At 38.0% G+C, this 18,382-nt stretch overlaps 1 protein-coding gene across 11 annotated transcripts in view; it reads left to right on the plus strand.

Annotated features, from left to right (window-relative positions):
- The window catches only part of LOC100744546 (guanine nucleotide-releasing factor 2), a 60,837-nt gene extending 42,755 nt beyond the window's left edge, over positions 1 to 18,082 (plus strand). For 3 of the 11 annotated variants that reach the window (XM_024368770.2, XM_024368769.2, XM_012387530.3), the window contains exons 2-17: positions 6,364 to 6,769; positions 7,636 to 7,860; positions 7,996 to 8,181; positions 8,337 to 8,644; positions 10,011 to 10,127; positions 10,555 to 10,868; positions 11,142 to 11,349; positions 11,617 to 11,640; positions 12,794 to 12,989; positions 13,076 to 13,328; positions 13,411 to 13,651; positions 13,756 to 13,770; positions 13,957 to 14,131; positions 14,231 to 14,875; positions 14,990 to 15,121; positions 15,213 to 18,082. In XM_024368770.2, the coding sequence (XP_024224538.1) occupies positions 6,364 to 6,769; positions 7,636 to 7,860; positions 7,996 to 8,181; positions 8,337 to 8,644; positions 10,011 to 10,127; positions 10,555 to 10,868; positions 11,142 to 11,349; positions 11,617 to 11,640; positions 12,794 to 12,989; positions 13,076 to 13,328; positions 13,411 to 13,651; positions 13,756 to 13,770; positions 13,957 to 14,131; positions 14,231 to 14,875; positions 14,990 to 15,121; positions 15,213 to 15,351 (3,584 nt within the window). In that variant the 3' untranslated portion in view covers positions 15,352 to 18,082. The remainder of the gene's footprint in view (positions 1 to 6,363; positions 6,770 to 7,635; positions 7,861 to 7,995; positions 8,182 to 8,336; positions 8,645 to 10,010; positions 10,128 to 10,554; positions 10,869 to 11,141; positions 11,350 to 11,616; positions 11,641 to 12,793; positions 12,990 to 13,075; positions 13,329 to 13,410; positions 13,652 to 13,755; positions 13,771 to 13,956; positions 14,132 to 14,230; positions 14,876 to 14,989; positions 15,122 to 15,212) is intronic. The other 8 variants (XM_012387524.3, XM_024368767.2, XM_012387529.3 and 5 more) reach the window with 7 other exon arrangements.
- Positions 18,083 to 18,382: the final 300 nt, after the last annotated feature.

Consider the following 18,382-nt stretch of genomic DNA (forward strand, 5'->3'; position numbering starts at 1 on the left):
TATTATTATTACAGAGCGGTGCAACAACCTCGCGGTTATTTCGGCGCGACTCCCGTCTCACGGAATGCACCGTGCAAAGGAAACTGGCCGGCGCTGCGTGACTCGGGGATGCGTGTGTTCCGGAAAAATAACAGATTATTTAGACGAGATAACAGCGACGATACGATATATTTTCTATCTGTTCGAATGCACGTTCTTTTCTTTCTGACGCTCTACTTTCGATCCACAACGCCGACGGTATGAAAATCCATTTGACAAACAGGCATCGAGTCAAGAACTTATCGCCTCTATTTACTCTAGATACATGTAACTCCGTCTTCCTTTCTCACAGTGTGCGGTGTATAGGTTGACAGAGATCAAGTGGTGCTGATGCGATGGTAGAAAGGTACGATATTGGGAGAATATCGTGGATACTCCGTCTCAACGCGATTAATACCCAGACGATCGCTGATGGATATTCTTAGATCCTGACATCAGCTTTCTTTCACTCATCAACACTCGTGTTCTTCTTTAGCGCGTTGATTGGCATCGGTGTTATTAGCGACCAGCGATTAACATTAGATTTACTAACGGAGCTATCATGCCGAAAAACCGCTAACGCTATTTATTGAAACATATAATATCAATTAAATATTTGTAAAGTTTTTAGTACTTTTGACATTCAATGTCACTGTAAAGCTAAACGCGCTAAAACTACAAAGCGCTTTAACGTTTTAACGAATTTATATCGGTATTTATATCGGTTGGGTTCATTCGGTTATTGTATCGCATCGCGTACATCCTGTCAGTGGAAACTTACCACGACACGTCGCGTCACGCGCCATCCCAGCTTTTTAACGTGATCGGACAATTCGGTTAAGAAAGCGTGTCGCTTTCGGATATGTTGGCGCTTATCTAAAATTTATTACCACGTCGCGAAACAAATCTCGTCAAATGAAACGTAAATCTACATCGATCGGTAGACGAAACAGTTATGATTCGCGATCATTTGGAAATAGGAAACGATTTACCAGAAACTTTCCGTATTTGTATATCATATTTTACTATTAATAGTTATCTTGTATCTTGTATCTATCATCTATTATCTAGTATCTATATGGAGAATTATAAAAACACCGTTTTTTAATTACTTTTGTAGGGAAGAAAGGAAAAACAGGAAAAGCAGGATTTTCTCGTCAACTCGATACGCGGTACATATCCGCTCGTCAAACGTAGCTTTTCATTCGCGTTATCGCAATAAATCTCGCCAAGCAAAATCTCCGATAATATTAAGTCCTACCGCCACGAATCGATTGATTAATAGACCGTTTTCCACGGACAGCGGGATGGTCCTGATTTCCCGCGGTTCCGCCGCGAAATACCCGGAAAATCCGCATTTCGGTATTAGGCACGATTTGCCATGAAATCGCGTGTCCGATAACCGCGGACCACGATATACCATCCCGAGTCCCATGTTCCACACGTGTTTCGTCATATACCTATGTACGTAACATAGTATGTACATACCACACACCTACACCTACACACAAACGCGCGCACACACACATACACGTACGCACGCACAAACGCGCGCGCGTTTTTTACCGAGACCGAGTCGCGCGCAGCCTAGCGCCATCGAGTTTCTTCGTATCGCGGACCATTTTCAGGCTGGTTTCTTGATTAGAAGGGCGAGTGAATCGGAGCGGGTGAATCGATACGAGGTCGTGTGGACGTCGATATCTTTTCGCGAAATCGTTATCGGAGATAAGGGCGGCAATTGCCCGACGAACGAGAAAGTACACTGGGGATGGATCGTTGCCGAGTCAGGTATTTGCGATCTGCTTCTACTTCGTCAAAGTTTGTCGTCGTCGAGTTAATCTTGATAGGTAGACGATATAATGTTCGATGTCGAGTTATTTCCAACGTTTCAAACAGATTTTAATGCAGCCATTGAAAATATTTTATTCGACTACCGTAGACCATCGTTAGATTATTATTGATTCACCGAACTCGTGTAAATATGTACCTACCCCGGCCTTACTTCGTGCTTCCCTCTCACTCGTGGCACGAGTCATCCGCAGCAATCCCCCAGTGCGAAACAGCGTAAATCCAGCTTTACATCCTCCCGTGCTCAGACTCGTCGTTCTTAATAACTCCGTTACTGTTTCAACTTGATGTTCAGTTACCTTTGCAGAATTTCTTGCTCGACTTCCGCATCTCGCAATCACACGATGCGTCGCTAATCCGAAATTCGTTAGTTCGAACAGGCGCTTTCGTTAACGAATCTGTAGATAATGAATTTTTAGCCGCCTAACAATAAGGCAATTGTTAGCGCCGTTCGATATTCTTCTATTCCGCTTTGTCAGGTCCAATTTAGATGGTTTTGCGCGCGAGACACACGTTCAACATTGCTTTAAATATTCTAGTACCAGATCGGAATATGTTTTCAAGCTGGTGAAGAAAGAGAGAAAGAGAGAGGGAGACTAACGATAAGCCTATTCTTATTTGTCGCTGCGACAATACTTGTTTCACCGCGAAAGAGTAAAACTGACGCTTGTCGGATTATTTTCGTTTTTGGAAATCTGTATCGAACGTTACGCTGGCTCTCTATCCTGGATACACTTGCCAATGGTAATGTGGGGCATTAATCTAAGATTAATTTCGAAATTGACATGTTGTTTCATACTCGTTGTTTCGTACGGCTAGCTAATAATAACGATGGTTGTTAATAACAACATCGTTATATTTTTCCCTATTTCATTCACGTTCAGTGAGCTGGTGAATCGAGCGAGAAAAGAGATAATAGTTTTAGTCAGTAATTCTTAGTACGATACCCGATAACAGAATCTATAATTTGGCGAATTGAAACGTGCGCCTAATAATAACGTGCGAGAATCAACTAACGTGTAATGTACAACGCATTTTATCCTCTTGTACGTATGTATATCTGCTTTCATGCAAGCCTGTAACATCTTAAACCTCTAATTATTGATAACGTACTATCAATAATTATTCATTAACGGAACACTTACAACAGGCACTTGTTTTGAAGAAGATAGGAGAAGAAACCGTTGGTCATTTTCTCCATATCGTTGTGTATTTCACGTTAACTTATTCACTAAGACGCTCAAAAGGCATTCCAGGCTTGCAAAACTTGCTCAATGTCCGAATATTCTCCTCTCGATGTGTTATTTAAAGGCGATCGTTAGGCGAATCTCAACCCCTTTGGTTTGGCCTTTCATCCATCGGCATGCTAAAAATTCACTCGTCAGCCGTTTTCAGAAACACCGATGCGTCTCTCGTCCAGCGATCGTACAGTTGTTAATCCAGGCTATCGAAGCTGTCCAATCTCGAGTTGTACACCATTCGGGATCCACCGGTATTCGAAAGACGATCGGTCGCGATTAGAATGACGAACGGGTAGTATAGCAGAGTAAAGCAGAGTAAAGCAGAGTATTTCGCTTTGATTCACGTCTGTACGACGACGATGACCGCTCTCAAACCCTCTCGCACGTGTTCACGTTTTCCATCAACCCAAAGCCCTTCTCCACTTGCGCGTATTCGAGGTGGTGCGGTACGGCGCAGTCAGAGGCTTTCACGCTGATGAATGGCTGGCAGTGACGCGATTAAAGGGACATGCGTGGAAAGCTATCGCGGTCGTTGCATTCTCGAGCACGTTGCACGTTCGCGATAACGATGAAAAGATGATCTGACCGTTGTGCTCTCTGTGTTACCTCGCGACAACAACAAGATCCGCACCATGTGTACCAGCAACGTGATGTTTACTTGACGAGGGGCTGCTTGCTCTGTGCGTGTGCGTTACCATGCGAGTTATTAACTTCACGCGAGAATCCAACGATTGCGTTCGCCGATTATCTTCTTGTTATCAACACGATACGCACACACTCACACCCACATACATCCACATGCAGCCACACAAGAGCGATCTTGTTTTTGGGATATAATAGGCGTGCAAGCGAATAATCCAAAGTTTATTTGAAAGGACAATACTGTCAGGCAAGCGACGAATATCATCGCGAAAAATACCGCGTTTTTACACAAGATCCAATGGTCAAGTTATTCTTGTGTCTCGTCCGCTAATTAAAAGTGGGTATCGAATGAGGCGTATTGCATCGATCCGAACAGCTAGCAATCCGAAGGAGTAATGTCCAGCGAGTAAACTGGTTGCTGCAATACGTACCAAACAACGCTCGTTATGATGTAACGTTACGACGATGCTCGTTAACGATCGTAAAAGCAGCGTGTGGCTTGGCATTGCCATGCAGCAGCAATTTCAAGGAACGTTCTCCTTTGTCGTTTGTCAGTGTCCTGACGATCGAAACTCGCATAGATGGCAACGACGAATACCTTGGTCGAACAAATTTGTCTTTTCTCAAATAAACTGTTGAAGGCTCTGTCGTACATGCGATTATTTACGAAGCGCGGGTGCGGTGGTTGCAGCAGCCTCGAGTATAGACGCGCTTCTTTAGTATAGACAGCATACAGGATCGAGCCTGTTCCGTGGATCCAGTCAGTCACGGCAATTTCGATCCCGTCCTCCGTTCTCCGTGTTTTCTATTATCTCTGTCGGCCATCCGAATCCTGCCTTTAGCGCAAATCACGCCTGATTGAGGTTTCAATCGGAATTCGTGAATAGAACTTGATTTACCGGCGTACATACACACGTACATACGCGATCAGAGATGCAGAGATTGCCTCGACCAGTCGCTTGCTTGCATTTCCCCCTATCGCGAAACGCAAACCACCAAAGATGACTGGTTTAACCAACCCCTTCTGTCCCCATGCGCACTTGTCCAGGCAAACAACCTGGTAATGATTCGAGCATGAAGTTATTAATCGAAGAGAAGCGTTGCGGACAGCGTTCGATAGACCGATCTTTGCGGTGGATAATTTCGGGGTGTTTTGTGCAACGTGCAACGTTGAACGTTGCTATGACATGTGTATTTACATTTTTGTTAATAGATTAGATTCGACAATACTTTCCGAGGTAATAGCAGTGATTTCGTTAAATACCTAAAGGAAACTTCAAAGTACGCGTTACACACACTTCGCAGAATACAGCGCATTACTTATTTGGTTCTCCGCGTGCCGTAAATATATAATCCTATCAACGAGACCAACGGAGATTGCTCAGATTTGCTGCTTTAAAGTTAGCTCTTGGAGCGTCGTATCTTGACAATGCCCATCTACGCTCGAGAACCGCACCTCTCTAGCAGACTTAAACAAGGTTATTTTTATTTCGTTTTCATTTTAAATTATTAATAGTATTACAAGAGCATATGCATAAATCAATCCAGCATCTCATTTCGACGATCCATTAAATAGAATTATTAAACTAGCAAACTGATACGCTGAAAAGTACGTCGACTTTTTCTTTGGACGCTCGTCCACTTCTAAAGCGAAGCTCTACAATACCCTTCTATCGTTATTTATAACATAACATATTTCTTAACAACTTTATTATATACTTATTATTGGGCTCGGTTCGTACAGCAACAACAGCAGCAACAACAACAATAACAACAACAACAACAACAACAACAACAACAACAACAACGACAACAATTTGCTAACCAATAGTATTACCGAATTAACAAGTATAGGTAGATATATTTCTGTAACATCAATTGCAGATGCAATAATATAACTATCTATATATACCTCTACTTAGTTATAATCATACCACCGAACCATATAATAGCAGACTAGTAGTTAGCAAATCAAACTTATTCAAACAATCTTCGTAAAAATGAAAAAAAGATCACTTCAAATGAATCGATTCGAAAGCCCTTCTGCCTGTACATTCGAATCTTCTCGACAAACGAACCGATCAATCGAGCCCCGGCCGTCGCGTCGCTTTGATTTTAAACGTTTGGTCGCGTTTGTTTACTATTCCCGATATATTTATCCGTTTCGTTTGCACGGCGAATTCACCGATGGAATTTACGTACCAGTACGTCTGCTATTCTGGCGCGAAATTTTCCAGCATAAAATTTTAACTCGACTCGATCGGTTGTAATCGTTGCGACGTCAGTCCATTAAACGCGTTTTTCACCAGTTTAAGCGGATATCACGTACTTTTACCTTTTGCACCCTTTACGATACAAGTTACATCGATCGATCGTTTGCAACGTACGTTCGCCTGTGGCAATCTGTTTCGATATCTTTAAAGTGAAATAATGGTTTTAAACTGGCTACTATGTGACGAAAAAATAGAACATTGTACGGAAATAAGTTTCGTTGAACGCACGGAAATTATTTTTGCAACCTACGCAAGTCTGAAACGAAAAGATCAGAAAACGCATAATCTCCTTCTGTGTCGCGATAAACGATATTCAATTTTCTGTTTATTGTCTGTTACAGAAGTCGAGGAACGCTCCAGCGGGAAGGCGCGTGGTGGTAAACTAGCGCGTCGTGCGCGCTCCTTCAAGGAGGACTTCCTGGAGAAGCTCTCCCACATGCGTTCTCCTGGTAGCGGAAGCGGAGGTGGAGGCAGTGGAGCGGCTACGAGGGCCGCCTCGCCCTCCTCGCCGCGAACACCGCGTGATAAAAGCGCGCCTGGTTGCACCGATGGCGCGACCACCCTCGACAAGAATCCCCTCCGCGACCTGCATATCCACGTGCGACAGGTGCAACTGGCACTGCTTCACTTCCGAGACGTCGTGTCAAAGAAAAAGCTCGAGATGCTGCCCGGCAACGGCACCATCGTCCTCGATACTGTTACCACCATACACACTGTGCTGAAGTCCTATCTCCTCTACGAGAACAGGTAAGCGAATTCGATCGTGATCAAAGTATCGATTTTGACCGAAATTTGATATTGACCGATATTGACCGAAATGAATGAAAAACGAAAGAGCTTGTAGATTAATCGAGTGACTTGGTAGAAAAAAGATATATTTCCTGGCTGAAACTTTGAACCGACTACTTTCATCTATTCGATATCGAGGATCGCTGGTGCGCGTGAAAATATATGCCAGATATTTATTTTATAATTTAACGTTAAGCTAAACGAGTAACGCGCAACACTGCCAGGGACGTCGAAATGTTCGAACAATTTCTGAAAATTTTATATCTTACTTTTAATTCTAAACTAAATTTGGTCATTTTCTTCGTTACTTGCTATATGGAAAAAGTTACGTAACTCATGGAATTATATTTTACGTTTGTAACATTCGAAGTAAGTGTTTCGTCTAGATAAAATTCTACATTTTTATATAAAGTGCTTGCCTGAACTAATTGTTCGAGGTGACGCAAATTTATTCCGTGTAAAAGTCAAATATATATAGTAACAAACATTGAAAAAGTATTAAAAGTTGATAAGCACCGTATCAATTATCGTATAATTACTAGTGGGAGCTAGGTATTTTCAGATATATTGGAACAAAATATGTATGTATATTGCAGCTTTATTTTTATTTTTATTTTTATTTCTCTCCAACTAATAAGTTTAGGTAAAATATTAAGATTAGAGATATTTTCTAGAGTCTCTAATGTAATATATGCTTGTAATTTCAAACTTTATTATCATCTATTGGAAATGCAAAGAGAGATGAAATTGTGGATGCTACCGAATGTCATAACTTTACATACGATATCGTTTGTAATCGCGACCTTCGTATTTTCTTGACGAAGCTCTACTCTGGGATCAGCGACGAACCAAGTGTATCAAGCTCTAGCACAATTATTAAAACTCTGTGACGACGTGTTGCTGCACGGTGACCAGTCCTCTGCGCTGGATACCGAGAACGTTACACACATCATAGGATTAGTGGAAGAAGCTGTGAAAAACTTGGTTGCCCTGGCGAACGAGAAGATTGCCAATAGACAGAAACCTGTCGTCGCTACAGCTAGTAATAGGTAATCTTTCTACATGTTCTTTGGTTGAAGCACTGATTTTCCATAAATTTACATTCTTCCGTACTGGTAAACAAAATTAGTTGTTCGATTTTATTAGTATAATTGACCAAAAGTTCGATGAAATCGCGTTTTCAGAACGTCGTCTTATGGATCGGAAATGACGCCGCAAAGAAATTCTTTGCCTGATATTCCGTTAACGCCAAGGGAAAGGCAGATTTTAGAGCAAACAGCTGCGACTACTAGTTTGGTCCGTAGTTCGCATAGTTCAGAGTCGATTTTAAGGGATTCTAGTCCACCCCCAAAACCGCCACTTCCCGAGAGGTAGTTTCTTCCTATGCTTTTTATAGATAGCGCATAACAATGCATAACAATGCATCTATTCTCGAATGTCACTACATACATACACTAAGAAAAGTAGTTCTACGAGTAGTTAAACGAGTACGATTGAAAAATAATGTTTGGATGGTAAATTGCAGAACTAATATGTGTCTGTCGGAAGAAAATAGTTCTTCCGGTACACCGCCACCATTGCCACCGAAACGGAGAACGAGAGGTCAACAGTTGCTCGATGAATCCGAAGGTTTTTTAGCGTCTAGTCTCGATGGTGTTTCCCTACGAAGTCGATCTCCGGAGGATTCGTCGTCTCTTTTGAGCGCGTCGGCTGGCAGTTTGGATTCGGCCTTGAACCATTCCCGTGACGAAGATGAAATACGGGCGATCATGGGACCAAACGACGAGTCTCTGAACGACAGTATGGATCTCAGCCTGATGGCTACTATCCAAGGTAACCGGTCCATCCTTTTATCGTATCATAGCATCCATTATTTAATCATGGCCAGTAAGAATGTGATAAACGATATATCTTGCATAACCTCGGTAATACCGACTCGGTATCGAGTCAGTTTCAAGCATATTTAAAAAAAGAAAGTAATAAAGAGAAGCACGCGTAAACAAAATTATCATTTATATAAATAATATGTTTATATTATAGATTAACTTATATGACGTATAATACGACTATAATACGATATTAGGATATTTCTTTGTAACGTACATTGTTTGCATTTTGTAATATAATTGTCTTCTGTCTTCTTTTCGATACATCTGTATTCAGTTATTAGTGTTAGACATTATGTTACTTAAATTGATACGATGAAATACCTTTTACACAAGTGAATGGCAACCGCAATGGAACCAAATGGAACCAAATGGAATAGGGATCTATGGCGGCACGTTTTCTCATCAAACTGGAATTAACAGTAAAGTAAATATATTAACAGTAAAGTATTCTACAGTTCCTGTATATCGTTTTAGTACACGCGGGTTGCACATAGTACGTCGGAATGTGATGTAATCTTGAACTCAAGCGTATTAGGAGTTTCAAATTTAAAGAGGAATCGTATAAAGCACAGTTTCACGGTAGGAGGTTCGAGCGTTGTTCCTAGTTGTTCCTAGTAGTATTGGCTGTTCTGTTGGTTGTTCCCAAGAAATAAGAGTCCAAGTCGAAGGCGAATGTCGAAAAACTCTAAGGAGAATATCGTCGCAACATATCGAGTACCTACAGCGTAACCTAAAAATCGCTTTAGCTCGTAATTTCACCTTTATTCCCGGTTGCCATTCAATTAATGTCACTTATAAATTGCCAACATTTAATCATCTGCTTTAAGTTTAAGAGTCAACATTTTTCAAAACGAGGCAACCTCAGCGTAGCTCCGTTTGTCAACATTGAAATATCGTATTAGTCGTATTAGTTTGTTCTATGAACATTTATATCCGATTTATGACAACGAAATTAGAACCATCCTGAAATGGTAGCGGTAGAACTATACCAGTACATCTCCATTTGTGTCGAAAGGTTCACTATGCGGACAATGCTTAGTCAGCGAAGTGGTCTTCGACTGTGCTTGTCTCGATCGTCGAATCAGTCTTACTGAAAATCTCTTAGGATACGTTGGGATACATATTTCGAAAATAATTAACTCTCTGATAAATAAGATTATGTGGTGTAACGATAGAAAAAAGTCATATTTAATTATATACATACATGCGTAAAAGTTTCATTTTTATCGATTGAATCAATCTTTTTCCAAACATTATGCAGACGATATAGAGAGAAAGTAAACATATTGATTATTTTTTTACATTTATAGGTATGCAAGTTAATGGTAGTTCAAACTGTAGTTGCTGGGACGGTTCCGAAACAAACATACCAAGTACAATGTTATTGGGTCAACAAACTCCGCAAGAAATGCTTAATCCATTTACCGGTGGGTAATACAAAATCGTTTTATATTTGTCGCCAACGCCGTCAAGCTGAAGTAAAGGCGGTGCCGATGACGTTGCACATTTATAAATGTAAAGAAAAAATGTACAAGAGCTAAAATTATGCAAGAATTCCTCGAATAGCTCGAATAGCTAGAGCGAAGCAGGTAACGTAGGTGTCAGACCTTTAGACTACATGACTAAACAGTATAGTATAGATCTTCGTTCCGATCAGTCTGATAGGTTGGTATTCTTTTTCTCGATTCGTTTTCTAAATCTAGATTATCTAAATTAAATTTACCTTCGTAAAATAGTGCCTGCTGACAGGAATTGGGAAGCGTTGCAAAGTAGTCTTTTTGTAAGAAAGTTGAAGAACAGGCAAGTAAACATTTTTAAGGTGTTATAACGAACCATATGGCGATTATGTTGCAGGTATAGAAGGAAAAATGGAACGATTATCGACTCAAACGCAGGAATCCGGTTTCGTATCCATGCATTCGCAACGAAGTTCGTCTCAAAGTTATACTACCTCCAGTATAACGTCCAAAAGATCTTCTCAGCAAAGCAGTATTAGTTACAATTCCCAAACGTTTAATTCGCAACAATCGTTTTCCCAAACAAAACTGTCTTCGGATAATAACGGGTCTATTTTCACTCAGAAGACAATGACTAGTACGAAGAGTACCGTTAGTACAACAAACATTTCCGGAACTGGAGATCCTGCTGTATTAGAAAAATTGGTAAATGTGGGTGTTGTGTGTCGTGATTTTATTTCTTCTTACTTATAAATCTCTTACTTATAATTATAATTACTAAAAAACAGTTTAAACAATTTTCAAATCGAAATATAACATAGAAATCAAACTGTTTTTTTCGCTGACTATTTGCAGAAATTCTATATGTACTTGTAATTCTATCATGACCATGCAATAATTTCGATCGTCGATGCATCGTAGATTAAAAATTTGCAAACATCAACATGTATGTTCTTATTAAACGTGAGTTTCCGCGTTTCGTAGGAAATGGAGTCGATTTCTGCATCGGACGCTAACGGTGTGCCCCCAGCGTTGCCGGAAAAACGATCGAAACGGAGGAAAGAACGTCAACCGTCACAGTACGACAATGTACCTGAAAATGAGCATTTATCAACCTGTAGTTTACATACCAATAACGGCGATAATACAGATACCAGTAAACCCCCTCCACTGCCGCTTAAGAAAAGGCATAGTAAGTCGAATTATTGTTTACAAAAAACAACAGTAATACAGCAGATAATATTTAACACCATACTACGATTGCTTTATTGCTGTTGAAAAAATTCAAATACAGTATCAATGATAATGGATATGTATTAAAAATGAAGTTGCCTGAATTTGAAGAGAATAATTATTAAACAAAATTATGTTAGAGATTATCTAGATTATATTAGAGTAGTCGTTCAGAATCTTTTCCACGTAGTAGGTTAAAACTGATACAATATTTTGTATCCCCCAGTGTTCCAATCAGTGGCATATTCTGGTAAGTGGGATCCTGCCCACGCAAATCAGCTATCCCTCAGCAAACACACGTTCACGCTAAGTTGAAACCCGTCGTTTCACGCATTAATTATACACGACTTTTAATATCTTAGCTTTTTGCGGCATGTTTTCGTCGTTATTTTTCATTTCATTTTGTCGAGATCATCAACGCGATTTCATTTGACTAAGCTTGGATATGTCACTCATATTTTTGGGCTTTTTCATGGCTTATATCTTAATATATATAATTGAAATAATGAAATAATACTAAAAACACATAGAGTAATGTGTGTGTATATATATATATTTTTTTTTTCTTCTTCTTACATACAAATCATTAAACTTTTAGATTTCATTACATTCTATCCACACTCATCTTTTCCTTTCATTAGCTAAATTATTTTGTCAAATCAAACTCTATATATTTATTTGATTTGAATTTGTTACACATTGTACTTTATAAATATATTATTTCCATTGACGTTTCTGTATAATAGCTCTAAATTTCATTAACCGTAGAAACTAATCTTCAACCACCTATGTGGGCGTCGTCATTGTTTCATTAATTAAATTGACCTTTTCTTGCTAATAGTCAGTTAACACTTACGCTTCTTTAACTCTAGAATTAAGACAGCCGACTTTAGTTTTCGTTTCCACAATCGACTAGAGGATATATCTCCAACGATCCGAAATTTCCTCGATCTACACGATATTTGTTCATGCTTGCATCATCGTGATGATATTTATCCCAATTTTAAGTAACCGTTTAATCGCGAAGAATGTAGTCTTAATCGCGGTAAGAATGTCGTTTAACGGATTTCACTCTTATTCCAGTGAGTTTATAATAATCTGGTATTCGCTACATTACATATATGTCATTATCTATCGAGATACATGCTTGTGCATCAGTGTTTTTCTGTATTTTATACACTTGTGCTTTGATATTTTATTGTAACATGAATCACGCTTGTATGTACCATATATATACACATGTGTGATAAAAATAGAAACAATATACATACATGTATATACATATGTATGTATATATATAAATATATATATGGAATCGTATTTTTTTATTTATTTATTTTTCTTAAGTATAGCATATTGTCTGGTAGATTAGAATCGTATCAATTGAATCGTATCTATTCCAGTTATGGCATACATGGAGATGTTTGGGAATTGTTCTCACAGCAACAACGATTTCATCTCTGGTCTTGGGACCCGTCATTCAGTGGCAGCTTATAATTCGATGCAAGCGGAATGGCAACAACACGAAATGGCTCTTACTACGACACAATCGTGCTCTTTCATGGCGCATACTATAACTACATTACATGACAACTCAAAGTATGCGTTTCTAGATATACAAATTTATACATATCTTCCCGTGTTTAATATAAAAAATACAAGAAAGCGTGTTATATCTTTTTCAGTACCTCCATAACTATGGCACCATCAGTAGCGGAAGTAACGAATAATTCTAGTCTCCCACCAGCATTACCACCAAAGAGATCCCGTTCCATTAAATCAAATGCAACGCCACCGCCAATTTCGCCAAAACCCACCATTAGTATGCAAAGTATACATACAATCGAACCAATCGTAACGTCAACACCAATGAAAGTAGAGGAATCTGGTTGTATTCATGATAAAAAGGAGTTATCACCTTTGTCTCCAGCGAAGTTGGTAAATATTTCATAAAGTAACGTAGATTAACGTAGATTTGTATTACCTAGACACATCATTACTAATACACGCTACATTCTAGAATAACGTTGCTTTGGACACTATATTACCGTCCTCAAGACCTGCGAGTAATGCCTTATCGTCGATTTCCGTCGATGATAATAACTTGGACTTGAGAGACGTCGATCAGGACGATACTATTTTGGATGAACTCGATATCAGCAAGTATTTAGTCTTCAAGAAACCAGACGAAGAAGGGCCAGATATAAGGGGTGGTCACCCGGATGCATTGTTAATTCATGCAACCAAAGCTAATAAACATGGTAAGTTTTCTATTCGAGCGTTATAATACGTATCGTAATACGTATTGACAAATGAGTAGTCGTTGAAGGATATAATGCATTTCGTATTCTTTCATGCTTCATAGACGAGAAAGAATCAGGTCAGTGTAATAATTTGTTGGATTTACTTTCAATTCTGCTGTAACTTAACATTTCAACATATAAAATTGCTTTTCCTCGCCCAAAAAATAAATACTTTTATTATGCATAGGAAAATTTCTGCGAAACGCAATTAAAATAAACATTTACCATACCAATTAATTACCGCGTGCTTATTTTATTTACAGACTTTTTGTATCAAGAGGCGTTTCTAACAACATATAGAACATTCATGCAACCATTGGAGTTAATTCAAAAATTACACAAACGTCATCAGCGATTCTCTTGTTCTGCTGACGTTATTAAACAAAGAGCAGCTCGTGAAGCATTTTCCTTGTTGGTCAGAGTTGTCAGCGATTTAACGTAAGTTTACTAGAAAATTAACTAGAAATTAAAAAATTTTTTCTAAATATATCGCAAATAATTCAATGTAACTATAAAGAGGTTATCAATTTCTTCCAGCATGTCGGATCTCGATGATACCCTCTTGCAAACTCTAATGGAATTTGTACAGCAATTGGTATGTAGCGGTGATCTTACTATGGCAAAAGCTTTGCGTGTTAAAATTTTGGAAAAACACGCGGCGAAGCAGTTGCAATCTACACAACCGATTCTATCTTCGTTGAGTGTGACAACAAAGCAAGCTTCCCTTCTCGATTTCAAGAGTGAACAAATTGCAGAACAAATGACATTGTTAGATGCTGATTTATTCATGAAGATTGAAATTCCGGAAGTACTAATTTGGGCTCAAGAACAGAATGAAGAACGAAGTCCGAATCTAACTAGATTCACAGAACACTTTAACAAAATGTCGTACTGGGCTAGATCGAGAATACTGGAACATAGATTAGAGAATGAAGCGAAAGATAGAGAGAAATACGTTGTTAAATTTATCAAGATAATGAAGCACCTTAGAAAAATAAATAATTTTAATAGCTACTTAGCCTTGCTTTCTGCGTTGGATAGCGCTCCGATTAGAAGGCTCGAATGGCAGAAACATATTACAGAAGGTTTAAAAGAATATTGCGCTCTTATTGATAGTTCCAGTAGTTTCAGAGCTTACAGGCAAGCTCTGGCAGAAACACAACCGCCATGCATTCCGTACATGTAAGTACCTTTAATCTTTTTATTTCAATAATTGAAAGGCAAAGTTTTCGTCGAAGCAAAGTTCATCGAAGAGCTAACAAATATTCGAAGCTAACAAATATTTTTCACTTACAGCGGACTTGTGTTACAAGATCTTACATTCGTGCATATTGGAAACAATGATTTATTACCGGATGGTACGATAAATTTTTCGAAAAGATGGCAACAGTTTAATATCGTTGAAAACATGAAAAGGTTTAAAAAAGGGTAAGCTCGCTCGTTTAATAATTTTTTTTAAAATAACGAATATATATTTCAATGTTATTTCTAAATTGAATTGTTTATTTATTTATTGCAGAACATATTCGTTCAAGAAACACGAACGTATAATAACGTTCTTCAATAATTTTAGCGATTTCCTCTGTGAGGAAGCAATGTGGCAGATTTCCGAGAGTATCAAGCCGCGCGGTGGAAAAAAAACACAGTCACAGAACTAGAATATATCAAACCCTTTCACCGCCTGCGTCTCAAAATCGAAAGGCTGAATCAGTAAATTAGAATGTCTGTAATTGTGATGTTTAGGTAAATTTACCTAATTACGAGCTGAATAAAAATGATGCAACGCTTTAAGGACGGTGAAAGGGTTAGCTATGTCTGTTCCGCTTCAACAACCTCTGTGAGGTTGTATCTCATTTTATGGAATATTCAGTCTCTATTGAAAAGTAAAACAGAAAAAAGAATGCGTATAGTCAGTCATTTAGATCAAATTGAGATTTGATGCGTGCGTGCGTGTATGTGTGTGTATGTTTGTTTGTTTGTTTGTTTGTTCTTGTTTTGTTTAAAAATATGAATTGCGTGCACGGATATCGATTGAATCGAAATACGTATAGAGAGACTTTAATGAATTGGCTAGATCAATCATGTCTCAATGTATTTTTGCAATTTTTTCCTTTTTGCTATAAGCTTAGTAAGGGAGAAAATCATGTTTACTATGGATCTATGCAATGTATACTTAAACGATACACAGCTGTAATGATGCTTAACATGGCATGATGGAAAGAGCAATCTCCTCTCTCTATCTCTCCCCTCCTCTCTCTCCCTCCCTCTCCCCTCTCCACTCTCCCGCACACACGCATGCACTAGCTCTTCTATAGAAATATATATATATATAAATATAAATATAAATATATATATATAAATATATATATATATATATATATATAATATATTATATTATATATATAAGCTATTTATTTATTTGCTTTATATCGGCGAATAGCGATATGTAAAAAGTAGTAAATGTCATACATTTTTTTTTAAACTTATTTAGATATATATGTAAACGTCCATCATATAGATCTGTTATAGATAGGCAAACTTATCAAGCGTCGACAGAGATACATTTGTTGACTTCGCAAGGAAAAAACACCAATTACGTTGATTAATGTAAAACAATTATAGTCTCAGATCAGTGCAGAAATGATGCGCTTTTTCGAACACGTGGCACGACTGAGCGTAACTGTTACATATACTATTGTATATGATTCTAGGAAACATTTTTTGTTGGAAACTCGTTAATAGATATCCAAGATTTCAGCTTTAAGACAAATGGTTATCTAAAAGTGCGTAGATAAATTAAGTGTAAAAGAAGCCCACGATTAGACGAATTGGATTGAGATATCATTCACATTGCCCTTGTACTTTCGCCGATAATTCTAAATACCTTTGATATCTTTTATTATCAGATTCCATTACTAGTTTCCCTGCGTTTATATTTTTCAGCTAATTGCTAATGAGAGTTTCCCTCAGGATACATTCCGATGGAGTAAAAGAAAATTATTCGATCAATTTTATCAAGATAGAAGAAACATACTACTGGGTCCTACAATTTTCTTATTCTTTGTTAAACGCGTCGAATTTTAATACGTTCATCGAGTTTATTTGATTTCTTAAGATAAATGATACCACTGTAATGATTTATGGCTGTCTGCGTGCCTCATATTATAGAGTGAATGAATTACGTCTATTAACGTTTCTCCGGTCTCATGTTTAATAATATAAATATCTTGTATGCATAATTCATGAACAAAACCAGAATAATCGGGCTTGAGAGATCTGAAAAAGAAAAAAAGAAAGAAAGAGGAGAGATGTCACCAGTACGTTAACGCGATATACGTACGATAGTACTGATCGTACACTTTTATCCACGTTAAAAAGAGGGCCTAAGCAATTGATGAGTAGCATCGGTTTATAAACAGACACATGCCGTTAATTAAAATTTACCGATATAGAACACCGAGGAAGTAAAAGGTAAACAAGCCATAATTTAGTCTCAAGGTCTAGTTAGAGGTTAACTATTGTATACATACTTATATAAATTTGATAAACGGTTGTCAATTTCTAACACGTGCATCAAACACACGCACACACACGCGCGCGCGCGCTTGCACACACACACGCACACACACACAAATTATATACATACAAACATACGTCGTACACACGTAATATAGTTTTCAATTGAACTGTAAAGGAAGAATAATAGACGTAAAAGACTCTGTTTCCATAAAAATAGATGCATCCCGTTTATCGCAGCTGTAAACATTTTGAAAGACGCAAACAAGGACAAAGGTTAGTACTGGTTATGAACTTTTAGACAAGCATATATCCCCCTATAAGCCAATAGTTCACAAATAACGATAATCATACGTGATTGAGTATGCAAGTGTGTTTGAAGACAACCACTTTTATTTAATAAGTTGGTACGTATAAAAATGGTTCGTCTAATGTAAAGCTAAGAAAATGTTATTAACATTGTATGTAAATAGTTTGTGATTGTATTCATAATTTCTTGTATGTATGCGAGTGCCCATTTATAACTCATACAAATGCGCGCGCGCTCAGCATATTATCTTTATATTATCTTTACGCACGATGTAATTAATCTTATATACTTTTTAAATTATGATCGAAGTCATTGTGATGCCATTTTACATTCTCACATACATAATAGCGGGCACATTATCTGTATATTTTTTTCATTTCAGTTAGTTTAAGCCACGCAACGAACAGATATACATAAATTCTTCATAACAGAAGAAATAAATTAAAAAAAGTTACTACAGTGGATTCCGCTTATTTGAGCCACCGGTTAACCAAGGTAGCCGTTTATTTGAAACGAAACTGAAAGTATAGAACCTGACCGAATAAATAAAAACCATTTGTAGATAGTCCTAATTTTCTTCGCATAATTTCATTAATTGAAGCAGCAGCGTGTTTGGTTTTTTTTAGGACAGATGACTGCAGTAGTCTATGAGAAAGAGAAGATAGCAAGCGGGACGGCGCGACATAGGGGCAAATAAGACTACCATTTCCTTTCTTTTCCTCATCGTCACGTGGCTATATCTTATTTGTAACGTAATATTTTCGATCAGAACGATTGCTTATCTGTATGATTGCATTCGGTGTATTAGATGTAACCAATTAGATCCGCCAATTAGATTCCTTTGCCTTATTATCTTTTTACAG

This window comes from Bombus impatiens, unplaced genomic scaffold (genome assembly GCF_000188095.3).
Source record: "Bombus impatiens unplaced genomic scaffold, BIMP_2.2 scf_0478, whole genome shotgun sequence".
Lineage (NCBI taxonomy): Eukaryota > Metazoa > Arthropoda > Insecta > Hymenoptera > Apidae > Bombus > Bombus impatiens.